General features: G+C 37.4%; 1 protein-coding gene across 1 annotated transcript; it reads left to right on the top strand.

The window, feature by feature from the left end:
- The first annotated feature begins 2,536 nt into the window (after positions 1-2,536).
- On the top strand, positions 2,537-3,190 carry LOC140161753 (uncharacterized). Its single transcript, XM_072185051.1, has one exon. The coding sequence runs from the start codon at positions 2,537-2,539 to the stop codon at positions 3,188-3,190; it is 654 nt and encodes a 217-aa protein (XP_072041152.1).
- The last annotated feature ends 10,968 nt before the right edge of the window (positions 3,191-14,158 follow it).

The following is a 14,158-nucleotide window of genomic DNA, read 5'->3' as shown; positions in this document are numbered from 1 at the left end:
GCATTAGCCGACTTAATGTACATACTTGTAGTGGGACCGATACGCATTGAACACGAAATTCATCCTTGCTGGTTACGAGGAGCGGTTTCATGCGCTTTGAAAAATTGCATACCCGTGGTATGCCAATGTGCATGCGTGTATTCCTTAGTTGCTTTAAGTCGTGAACGTTATTCCGCTATAGTTACCGGTATTAAAGCACACATGTCAAAAACAACAAAACTAACGGTGTCTTGGGCAGTGGCAGCATGGATCTTGGGGGTGATTTTTGCGTCACCGATTCTGACAGACAAATTTTCCTATATATCGCATGAAGTACTTTGTAGCTCTGTGAAACGCGGAAGTTTTCAAGGACAATTCTATGAAGTAACCAAAGTGCTAATTTTATATATTATACCAGTTATCATAATATCTGTGCATTACTCTATAATGGCAAGGGCACTCTTACAAAGCACAAAGACGTTTAATACTAACAGTAGCCAGTTTGTGAAGCAAGTCAATGCACGCAAACGTCTTGCATACCTCTCAATAACTCTATCGGTATTCTTTATAATGTTTTGGTTCCCAAACTATGTATACACACTGACATACCATTTCAAGCCTCAGAACGACTGGGACTATTCAGATTCATTCTTCATATTCAGACAAGTGCAGTACTTCATGTCTTTGGCAAACTCAAGCCTGAACCCGTGGTTGGTATTTACACTGAGTTCGTCTCATCGTAGTCGATTATTGAATTGTCTTGGCTGTTCGAGGGTAGTGCGAGTAATATCTGGATATCGTGAAGCCAGTCAGCACGTAACAATGCAATCTGTTGTTACCGGTGTTACAGGACAAAGTGAAATTGATGGAAATGAACATAATGAATAAAAATTGTTATACGTTACTTATAATAATTTTGTCAGTCAAACAACCCTTAAGTGGTTTTTGTCCTTTGTTTATTGTTACGTTGTATCTTTGTTGGTTGAAGAGGTTACTGATATTTACGGATGAGTGATATTATTAAATGCGCTCCAGGCGATCAAGGATTATATTTTGAAAGTTATTGACACGAAGAAAGTCAATATTACAAGTTTTGCTAGTACACTGGATCAGTTGCCTTACGATTGTTATAATAAATTGTCTTACATTTCCCAACAGCGCAGTGTAGAGCCTAGAGCCCCAGCATAGATACTTTGAATATAACACAATTTCTCCATATTGTGTCATAGATGTTGTAATTAGACCAGTAAATTTGCAAATTAACTAACATGATGCGATTAAGCAAAATCAGTCTGAACTCGGAAACATTGATTTTTAGATAAGCCATACAAAGGAAATATTTCCTTTTGTTTACTTCTGTTTTGGAAACTCTTTAATTGCTCATATCTTTGGCACTGGTTGTTTTGCTCTGCAAAATCCGGTTTTGTAAATGCTTGTTACTATCCTGTAAGAAACTGAATATTTTAATTTAACATTTCTGAGTTCCGTCTGATTTTGCTTGATCGCAGCACATATGACAATTTTAAACATGATTACCACATACATAATTATTTTGTTAACCTAGTTCAATGCGCTCTTTCATAATAAGGCAAATCACAATCCACGATATGCGTTGCATACAGGATAATTTTACTTACGGACGCGTGCCGCTAGTGCGCTAAGAGGCTCTACCAAACAATATGAAAAACATTACCAATCGCTAAAATTGCAGTGCATTCAACTACGTATAAGAACCATTGTCCGTTTGCGAACCTACACAGAGCTAAACCTCGACAAAGTTTTTTATTTATTTATTTATTTTTATTTATGTATTTATAACATTCGGCCGAAACCAGGCTAATCCCAATAGTGCTCAGAGGCTACTAAAATTTAAGGCACGCCATCCGGATATGATGGGACAGGGATATGGGAAGAGGTCCGATTTTAGATGCAGGAGGAAAACCGGAGCACCCGGAGAAAAACATGTGAGGACGAGCATGGATCGGCAACCAAACTCACATGTGGCGCTGCGGGGAATTGAACCCCGGCCACAGTGGTGACGAGTAAGAAGACCACTGCACTAACCCGCCCTCCCAGTTGAGCGTCTTGTCCAACCTGTTCATCTAGCTCGTTATTTAAAATAGCCACTATTTGAAGAAATAAGTATAAGCTGATTTCATTGGTGGTTGCAAGGTAACATGATTAAAAGGTGAATGTGTTTAAGATAATTGATTAAACAAGGTATATAGATTGATGAAGGCCGTATATGTTAGCCTGTTACTAGAAAATCACCGTCGGTTGTCGTCTGACACGCATTATAATGTAAACGCACAACTTAAAGTAATAATAACCGCTCCTCAAATCTTTGAACAAGTTCATTAGGAATGTTGATATCAACTGTGAATTTTGTTCATTTTGAACAATTCCAAGTAAAACGAAGTTGGTTTACTCACGTTTTTGAACTCACGGAACACCGTTGCGACCCATCGTGGACTTTACAGGCTCTATCGGATATAACGTGGCCAAGTCCTTAGCTGATATTTTGAGCCCCATAGTTGGCCAATCTGAGCATCACGTTATGAATTCAAAAAGTCTTGCGGAAGACCTAAAAGACATTGTGCTTACAGAAGATGAGATCCTCAATTCACATGATGTGGTGGCGCTGTTTACTAGTACCCCCATCGATCTCACTCTTCATGTTCTTCGTGAAAAACTAAACGAAGACAAAGACCTCAAAAACAGAACACTCCTCAATATCAATGACATCGTCGAACTTACCAAATTTTGTCTTGCCACGGTTGCCTACTTTAGCTACTCCGGTGATATTTACCGCCAACGGTTCGGCATGGCGATGGGTAGCCCTCTCAGCCCCCTTGCTTGTAATATATTTATGGAGTGGCTGGAACAGAAAGCTATTTCCACAGCCCCAGTAGCCTGCCGCCCGCGTCTCTGGAAAAGATACGTAGATGACGTGTTGGAAATAGTACGCAAAGGAAAAGTAGACAACCTTACAGAACACTTAAATTCCATCGACCCTACCAACAGTGTCAAGTTTACTTACGAGCAAGAACAAGAAGGTTCGATTCCTTTCCTCGACACCTTAATTACTAGAAAGCCGGATGGATCAGTGAAACTCTGTATTTACCGCAAGAAAACGCACACTGACCAATATCTTCAGTTCTCCTCCACCACCCTTTACATCAAAAGCTGGGTGTTGTTAGAACGCTGCTAGACAGGAGTGACGCGTTGGTTACCGAGGAAACGGACAGACAAAAAGAGGAGGGTAACATCCGCGAAGCGTTGACCACGTGCGGTTACCCAGATTGGTCAATCAATAAAGTCAAAAAAGACAGATCCACTCCTAAGACAAAACTTTCCTCCAAACGAAAAGATGATAGCGAAAAAACCAAAGGCATGGTTGTGGTTCCCTATATAGAGGACGTATCTGAGCGTGTGTCCAGGGTGTTTAAAAAACACGGATTTTCCACAGCCATGAAGCCGCATCGTACCATCCGCAATATGCTCGTCCATCCAAAGGATAAACTTCTCTCTCAACAGAAAGCGGAAGCCATTTATGAAATACCCTGCGGTGACTGCCCATGTTCCTACATTGGTGAAACTGGTCGCCCCTTTGGTATCCGACTAAAAGAGCATCAGAAAGAGGTGGAGAAATGTGAATCAAAACCATTTACTCGAGCAAAACGCCAATCATCTGTCACAGACATTCACAAATCCGCCATCACTGATCATGTAGCCTCTACAAATCACTCCATCAACTGGGATGACTCAAAAGTAATTGATCGTGAAGCAGACAAGACCACCAGGTGGCTGAAAGAAGCCATCTGGATCCGCCGAAAAGGACAAGACACTCTAAACAAGGACGAGGGGGCCTACTCACTCAACAACATCTTTGACCATCTCATCACGCCCTCTACGGTGCTTCCTGTTGCCTATAAAAGCAAGCAGTCAGATGTGATGAGTTGCCAGTCTGAAGAAGCCACTAGTGTAGTGGTGAAACGTCACTAAAGCGTGAGTAAACCAACTTCGTTTTACTTGGAATTGTTCAAAATGAACAAAATTCACAAATAACCGCTCCCTTTAAATAATAAATCTATTCATCTAATTTTAAAACTGAAATAGCAAAAAGAAAGCAATTTTTATTGATACAAATATTGATACCTCATTTGTCCGGATAGCTCAAAATTTGTAACCATGGTGAATCCAAAAGGAAAGATGCAAAATCAAAATGTATACTAAGATGATACTAAGAGTACAATTACAATCCCTACATGACTGGTCAAGCATGACCGGCGATGACCATTGACGAATAAGCACTCAGGCAACAACAGGATTAGGTGCAACTATATATTAAATCTAAATATTTTCCATTCATTTCCTTTTCAATTTCAAACACGAGTGGAATAGTGAAATAAAATCCTTAAAATATTGCAGTTGGAGTTTACAAATCTGGATTTTCATTCCTTGTATTTATAAAAAACATAACAAGGTACAAACATATCAAAAAACTCAACTTTTGAGAAAGAAATAATGGCTAGAGTACACAGCCGCGTTAAGTGTCGTCACAGTTAATTAGTCAAACTGTTCGTGTTTTCTGGGTGGTAATCAGTATTTGCTTTGAAGAAATCTTCTTATAAAAAGGACACACTAATTATTATGCTTTAATTTTGTGTCTTGAAGTTGATGACTTCCAACAGAATAATATTTCCGTTTAGAAATACATGTAGTTCAACATAATGACGTATATCGATTAAAATTAAAACACGTATGGGTAACATAGGTAATCTAAGTTTAGGTGAATATGTGTTAGAACGGCTGTGCCGCCTTTGGTTTGGAAACTGCTTCGAACTCCGTATCCATAATATTTTATTTTTCTATATCCCATGTTCTATATTGTTACTGGTCTGTCATTAAAATACGTTAATAAATCGACTTACTTTTCGTTCTGTCTCTTACTACATTTATTTTTGATCAACAATATTTCCTTTGATGCCGTGTGACACAAACATGACACACGTGGGTCAAAAAGCAATTGGAGACCCCAGTAGATAAAGTAGCCAAGTGCTATATTTTGACGAAATTGAGTTATTGGCAGATTATAAGTCACTGGGGGTCAAACATTTTTTTTTAAATGTGGGTTAATTAGTCACACTGTTCGTGTTTTCTGTGTAGTAATCAGTCTTTATATTGAAGAAATCTTCTTATAAAAATGACACACTAATTATTATGCTTTAATTTTGTGTCTTGAAGTTGATAACTTCCAACAATAAGAATAATATTTCCGTTTAGAAATACATGTAGATCAACATAATGACGTATATCAATTAATTAAAGTAAGTATGGGTGAAATGGGTAATATAAGTTTAGGTAAATATGTGTTAGAACGGTTGTGCCGCCTTTGGTTTGGAAACTGCTTCGAACTCCATATCCATAATATTTTATTTTTCTATATCCCATGTTCTATATTGTTACTGGTCTGTCATTAAAATACGTTAATAAATCCACTTACTTTTCGTTCTGTCTCTTACTACTTTTATTTTTGATCAACAATATTTCCTTTGATGCTCTGTGACACAAACATGACACACGTGGGTCAAAAAGCAATTGAAGACCCCAGTAGAAAAAGTAGTCAAGTGCCATTTTGACGAAATTGAGTTATTGGCAGATTATAAGTCACTGGGGGTCAAACTGTGGGTCGATTTGAAACCCTCCAAGTGGGTCAAAATTTCAAAATGGTCCGATTTGTCAGGGATGAAATATATCTACTGTCCATGACAACACAATAGTTATGCACATATCAAATGCAACCCCGGCCCCTGGGGACCCGGGGATGGTCCGGGACTTGACATCGTGTGACCCGGGATTGACTCAAAATGTGTCCCGGGGTGAGCTGGGTGTTGGCCGGGACTTGACGTCGGCCAAACCCCCGGGAAATTGGGCCGGGACTTTACCAGGGCGAGGGCCGGGATTATGTCGTAACTTACCCGGGGTTTTCCAACCAGTAAAATGGGCCGTGAACATGCCCGTGGGTTGCTAGTAAGGATGCCCGCATTTACGGGCCGGGGAATCCTATCACTTAGCCGTATTTGAGCCGTGGATGTATATTAATAATCCACATTAATGTTACTGTTCATATAAATCCATTCCAAAAACAAATCTTGGCTGTTGTTTCCAAATTTTGCAGTAGGCCATGTATCTGCTATTTGGCGGGGCTCTAAAGTTAGCACGTTTAACCAGACCACACTGGCTTCTTAACATGCATGTGCAAACGAGAGCCTGCTTTTTTATGTTATTTTTTAAAAGTTTTAACCACCCGCCGAGAGGAAAGTTTTAAATTATTAGGCCTACACTAAAAACAAAACTGACCGTGATAATAAAAGAATCCATAATACTTTTGTGACATCTGCGATCGACTGCTACATGGCCATAATACTTAATAGAGGACTATACTATAGGTAGTGTATACATGTCCTTTATAAATTCTCGAGCTGTATTTTTGTTCTTAAAAAAATAATTATAGGTGTATGATATAAAAATTGAATTCAATGTCTTGTGTTAATATACAGATTTTCAAAACTACATTATATTTTCATGATGGACTTTTTAACAATATTAAAATCACAAATCTTTGAAAGGATGTTTTAAACAATATCCAAAATGGCAACCTCGTGAAACAAAATATTAATAACTTCTGCGCCAAAAGTTTGATAGATGGTCATCATTGATTTTAAACAAGATACAACTACAAGGTAGGCCTATATTTGGATGAGGTATGGGCCTTTTCAGAATAGCCTAATTATAATTGAAGTAATGTTGAATTTTGGATTGATATCAAAAAAATTCATATATAGGCCTATAATATTATGTGCTTAAAATGTTTATGCAAAGATAAAACATTCGACACTCTCGTATCCTGGACAGATGTAAATGTAGTGATCTGTTTCTTTCATATCTTTGATGTTTTTAGACCTACATGTAGGCCCTATATCAATACGGTATTCCTGGTTTATTCCCTGCATTTTCCGACCCGCCATTCAAGTATTACAGTTAGTCAGTCCGAAAGTGGAAATTTCACTTCTGAATGTTAGACACACTCTTAACTTCAATAATTATAGTCCGAATCTGAAACATGGATCTAGTTTCCTTCTAACTAACCATACGTGTGTTCATAATCGGCATATGGGTAAACTGTGCACGTTGAAGCCCGTGTATTGATACTTAAACAGTAAAGCAAGTAGGCCTTCACTTAATATATACTAGCTCTGCGCTAGTGACGAGAATCTGGGTAGCCTAATTTCATTTATCGTTTTAGATGTTCCGCAACAAGGTGAGTAACTGACGTATTTGCAATGGAACACACATGTGGGCCTATATTTGAAGCGTGTGCATCCACCAGCATCATATCCAGAGCTCGGCAGTCCATTGAAGACATACCTGCCAAATTTTGAGCCCGCATGACCAGTGTGATGACAAGATTGCCGCGATATTAAAACCATATTAAGATCCAGGACTATATCCGATGCTCAGAGCCGGGAACTTGGGCCGAGGAATACCCGGGGTTTGCATCGGTTTGCATCGGATATTTGCCCCGGGGGGGCCGGGGAGTGGTTGCGAGTTTTGCCCGGGTGGGTCCGGGATTGGCCAGGTGTTTACCCGGGACTTGAACTTTAAAACCCTAAATCCACGGCCCACGACCCGGCCATCCCCGGGTCCCCAGGGGCCGGGATTGCATTTGATATGTGCATTACTGTGTAGATATTCATCTTCGGCCATTAGTGGCCTTAATTGAGGATAGACTTCTTTATCAAGTTCAGGGGCCCCAGGCAAAAGTGGCAATGAAATAGGAGATGATAAAAACGCCTCGCACTGACCTTTACCTTTGGGCCCCGAGGCTCTTGCTACGCCCTTGAGGTCATATCGTCGATCACCAAAGGGGTGGTGAAAGGGATAAGAAAATCTCCCGCCCGCATCCCCTCTTTCATATATAGCTGTGGAGGACAAACACACAATTATATGTTGGCCTCATATAAATTAGATGCAGCTAATTACGTTGTTTACAGATACATCAACAAGGTCAAAACGCCTGGACATTGGATTTCAAATTTACTGCTTTATACCCTCAAATATATTCGCTGGCGAAGTGACGTGATAATCGGATTAACTACCATAACAATAGGTGAAAACGACTTTGGAATATATCGTGCTGCACTGCAAGCAGGTTGCACTCATTACCTGTGAAATAATTACCGCTGTTTTCAAAGATAGTGATCTTTCAGGTGCATGTGATCAACATGATATGGTTCAACGCAGAGGTAACGCGTGAACGTACTAGGTTACATACCACTAATAGACCTGGGCGATACATGGAAATACGACGAGTAACTATTGGTTTGCATGGCATCTGAAAAGACTGCATTAAAATCGCTGAAATTGGTCAAGTTATATAGCCAAAAAAGTACTTTTTAGGGTTTGATGCTTCAAAATGGTATATTTTCTCTCATTATATGACATTTTTGTTGTAATAGTACCAAAATTCATTCATATGGCTTCGGTTTTTAGTAAATATTCGCGCTACCATATTGTAACTTTCAGCCATTTTAAGGTGTTTACGGTTCAGTGTGTTAAAACAAGAAAAGTCTCAGGTCAACCTACATTGAGTTTTTGATAATTTGGCATCTAAATCATATAGTTTCACCTGATATTAGTGGCATTTAACTGAGAGTTCTGAATATGAGAAAATTCCACCCGAAATTAGCCATTTTTCCATTGAAACCCATGTAATACATGATTAGTGGTATTTAACCACTAGTGCAGCGCGGTATAATAAAAAAATCACCTGTTGCTCTGGTAGTTAATCCGATTATTACGTCATTTTGCCAGCGAATATACTTGAAGGTATAACGCAGTAACTTTGAAACCCATTGCATTGTGACAGAGGATGCATCAAATCAAAAAGGTGAGTGCATTTGCAACACGCAAAATCAGTGCAAGAAATAAAGACCAGGATCGCTTTTGTCACACCATCACTTGCGAAACTGATGCCTATTTTGGCGGGACAAGAACATATCCATGAAAACCAGGACTAATTCGAGCATTAGTTACATCAGCTTCAGTATATGGGTACGAAACCTGAACACTGAATTTAGAAACTCAACTCTTAAGCATGTTAAGGGGTATCAAAGGTGAGAAGCGCAAATGAAACTAAATATGGCAATGAAGTTGAAAATCAGCAATTTTATTTTGTTGAAAATAAAACGGTTTTACCAAACGCAGGTGTTTCCATATCAGTATAATGATATTCGCTTCGATTATTTGTCTATTTGACGTATCATTTGTAACATCAAACCTCCCTCATCTATCACGACATAGTTCGTTAAACCATGTCCCCTGAAGTAAGGTTAATCTCAACATTTGATATTTGATTGAGATAAGAATGTAGACGTAGAAGTAAACAATAGGATACGCAAACATGGCCAAGAGGAGCGTCTGTCTCAGATAAATCCACCTCACTAAAGCTTCCTGATTTATGGTATTTGAGAAATAGATACTGCTGACTGGCATTTGACTTTTTTTCTCTATATTAACATTAACGTATCTAGAAATGTCCCTTCTAGGGCACAATTCGTTGAAATTATAGGATCATATTCGATACTACCCAAAATTTGGCATTACAGATATCTTGATATGTCAAAGATTTTGTGCCTTATTTCACAAATTTCTGAAGTCTGTATGATTGGATATCCACAAAACTTACTTTTTGTAACATGTCAAATCTCAACTTTTTAAATTTGTCTTAAATTCGTAGCTTAACTGGCTGAATTGTCTTCGAATTTTTGCATTCCACTATTATTAGCATACCATTACCGTGATGGTATGATGTTGCCCTCCCAGCAAACACGTTTTACAGAAACGGTTCACATGTCGGGTTATATAAAGGGTATACAAATCGGTTCAATAACATTCATAAAACATTTTTAAATTGTGATGCTAATGTTATCTAACTGTTTGAATATTTTGCAAAATTTATGAAACGTTTGAATAAACATTTTAAGAATACTTTTGTATTTGCTGAGCTGTTCATTTGCCTTTTAGTTTAATGTTTAAAAACCCCTTGTTTGGGGCCCAAATTGGGTAAAAGTACAACGCCCTGGCCCAAAAATAGCAAACACACCTCATTTAGGGCTAAAATGGTCCAAAATGTTACCTTGTCTGAAAAGCTCAGTAAAACCGGAACAAAATATGCTGGTCCTAAACTGTAATGATTCCACCGCCACTGATTGCTAACATAACATAGTGATCTAATCGTAACATTTGCCAGGTAGTACGTATTTAAAGTCAACTTTTGTAATGGTCATTTTGATCACAGCGCTTTATTAAAGTATTTGGTTCATAGTAACAGGTTGGCTTACGCATCACCTAGCCTCACATTACAACCTTTTGAAAGCATGTTCTAATAAGATTTCTATATTACCAAGTCGCGAGTTCATATTTCACTTAAAGACTTACGTTTACATTTAAAATTGGGTCACATAATGCGTTTTCTTTCAAATCCAATTTTAACGCAGTTGTTATTTTCTTCTGTTTAACCCTCATCTTACGAAGGGGCAAACAGTGAACACATATCTTAACACCTTGATCCGGGACTGGGTAGTAGATCAGAGTTTAATGGTATGAGTTGCTGGGGCCCTGTGATATTTATTGTTTGTGTCTCAAAAAGGGATACTGATTTCAAACTTGATATTTAGATTACATGTGATTTGCCTATATTGTATATAGCCATGATTTAGCAAATTTGCAAGGGTACACTTACTTCATAACTCTTTTATGTTAACTCTGTTTTCATGTATATTTGTATTCTTGTATTATCATTATTATTATTATTATTATTATTATTGTTATTATTATTATTATTATTATTATTATTATTGTTGTTGGTGTTGTTGTTGTTGTTGTTGTTGTTGTTGTTGTTGTTGTTGTTGTTTTTGCTGTTATTATTATTATTATTATTATTATTATTATTATTATTATTATTATTATTACATTATGCTCGTACTTATTTTGGTGCCATTGGTGCCACCATAGAAGAGCATTGAGGGTTTAATATAGAAAGCCAGGAGATGAGCTTATACTCTCCTGTGAGCAAAGCGTGTAACAAAAAGTTACTTCGTAAAGCACACGTTAATTACGGACAAATTGCTTCATGCTCAATAAGATAATGGCATTTGCCGATTATTCAAAACGTTTCTCAATATACAGCCTGTCTCACAAAAAATTGTGCAAGTGAAAAGCGCCTTCTCTGGCAATTAGAAAATACCGTTGTGACATAATGCTTATATCAACATCAAGGGCGTAGTCTTAGCTCTCAAATGCCGTTTGTTCTGTTCAATTTGCTTGTTTTAATCACGAGATATGTTTAGTTAAAGACGAAAGGGTAAAATCACAATTGTGCCACTTTTACTAGGGAAGAGGGCTTTACATGTATTAAACAGTGATAGCATCAAGTTTATCTGGAGTTCCTTCGTGAAATCAAAAGAATGCATCAATTACACAATCCAAATTGTTTGAATGTTTTTACTGTTTTATCATGATGCAGGAATGATGATTATCTTTTTCCACTTAAAAGAGATTAAAAGATATCATTCTGCTGTAAAAATTAAATACACGTGCATGTCAATGATTTTATCATGGTAAATACTGTTCTCTTAGTCACTTAAGACATGTTAAAAGACAAACAAATATTGCGCACGTACTTATACATTTTATAGGTTAATGAACGCGTATTACTTGTTGGGAGAGATATTAGACAAAATAATGCACGCGTAAGGGGGAGTGCATTAGACACATCAACATCAGCTATCATTGATTTACATGTACAGCTCTTTTCCCTAGTAAAAGTGGCACAATTGTGATTTTACCCTTTCGTTGTTAAATAAACATATCTCGAAATTGGAACAAGCAAATTGAACAGAACAAACGGCATTTGAGAGCTAAGATTACGTCCGTGAGGTTGATGTAAGCATTATGTCACAACGGTATTTTCTAATTTCCAAAGAGGGCGCTTTTCACTTGCACAATTTTTTTTGAGACAGGCTGTATAATATTACGTGAATTTCAGCAGGAAAGCGACGCTCATAATGACCTTATTGTTAGTCCTTTAACTTATTGGCCATGCAAGTCAATGAGAATTTTGCCTGAAACGGCTCCTAAAATGAATGGTTCTAATATAACAACTTAGGTGTTGACATTTCTCAGAAATTGTGTAAAATATTTATCAGTTGTTGTAATGAGTACGTTAAGAAATTACACGGGCTGACACGTTTAGCTATTATGACTGAAATAACAATCTGCTCAAAGATACCCTTACGTAATTGTTCTTTTGAATAAGTTAGAGCTAGCCCAGACAACTCGTATTATCTGCAACTAATTAAACATTGACATTTTGTGTGTATGCTTATCCAATTCGAAATTTAGCTAAAGCCATATTCAGACGACTTAAAGTTGTCAAAACCTAGCACCATGTAACACATGGCGGTTTGGGTTACCACTGTACTTCGGTTATATATATAAATGCGCTTTTATAAATTCGCACTTGACCACCTCCGCGCTGTCATAACAGCTTATAAACAGTATGTCTCGTAGTGATATTCTACATAGCGAGTGGTCTTTCTATACATTTGAATGCAAAGGCGGAACAACATGCTGTGCAGCAAAATTGTCTATTTTGTTCAATTTTGTCCGTCGATGAATATTTCTTTTTCCGTCGTCAAATACTTTCAAACTGTTGTTTTTGATAACATATTACAAATTCGGAATTGCAAAATGTGTAATAATCTTGCAATTCAATTAATACTTAAACTTTATGATATTTATCTACGGATATCCCTTTCTGTGTAGTTGTCAATGCATGAGGATTTGGTCACGCTTGTTGGTTTGGTATGCAGTGCCCATGGGTCACGTGCGTATTTATAAAAGCGCATTTATAGATATAACCGAAGTATACTGGTTACGATTACTCCATGGTGTCACATAAATGCAATGTGTTTGTTCCAATGTAAATACCCTTGATCAATAATCTACGCAAAGGTTATCAAAAGCAGCAAAGCATTTTTCATCTTAATTGGCGAATGTTAGTAAATGATAAAATAAATTATTCATTTCAGATTTCACTCTTTAAAGGAAGGTTAATACATGATGATTGCGTTAATAGCAATTACATCTAGTGGGACATGGCAATTATCTTCAACTTTATAAATACTGCATAGTCGTTAGATAAATTCCCCAGATATTTTAAATTCGCTTCCTATCTACAATAGTAAAGTTGTTAATCTTAATTCAGTTCCGTTATAAGGCAGAGTTCGACTTTTACTTTTTTATATCAAATTTCCGTTTCCAAAATCCTTCAATCACTGTCAATATGTCTGAACAAAAGAAAATCACATGTTTAATTCATCATCATGTCAACTATCTAATTGATTCAAACAAGTCAAATGAGTAGGCATGTATATTAGGCAACATAAGATTGCGACATTCCTATAACTTTGTTTTCCCCAATTATTTTGGTTAAAGGGGCTCAATATAATTTTAATACAGTCGTCATGCGTTAATCACTGTATAATCTTCGCATCATCTTCATGTTTGCTGTGATGCTCTATACAATAGAGATATTGCGAAATTTACGTGAAACGTGATACGGGAACGCCAACGGCAAACTACATTAGTCAAAAATAGGTTAGTGTGCCCTCTAGAGGGTGAAATCTATTGTGAATTGGTCAATCGTGGAATTACCGTAAGGCGATTACGTTGCGGTTGGTAGCAAAAATGACGTTCCAAAATGACAAAAAGACGCATTATAAAATGCAGAAAAATGTTATGTTTGTCTTGTTATGAAGCGAATCAAAGTATCCTAATAGAGCAAGTAGAGTCCGACATGTAATAAAATCCATTTTGGGGGTTACAATTTGACCTAGTATAGACCAGAAGAAGTGAATAAATTTCGATTTTTTCCGACGCGAATTCGAACGGGAAGATTACCTATTCATTTGTGTGTGGACAATGCCGTCCAAAAATCATCTTGCGAAGAGGCGTTTTAGGCAAGATCGAGTCGTGTTACGGCAAATTTGCCGTTGAATTTTATTTTTTGGACGGGGGACAGAAGTTCATGCAACGCCATATTTCGCCTTGC

This window comes from Amphiura filiformis, chromosome 10 (assembly GCF_039555335.1).
Source record: "Amphiura filiformis chromosome 10, Afil_fr2py, whole genome shotgun sequence".
In the NCBI taxonomy this organism is placed as follows: domain Eukaryota; kingdom Metazoa; phylum Echinodermata; class Ophiuroidea; order Amphilepidida; family Amphiuridae; genus Amphiura; species Amphiura filiformis.
The sequence above is the reverse complement of the archived record's forward strand: the minus strand, read 5'-3'. Positions and strand labels throughout refer to the sequence as shown.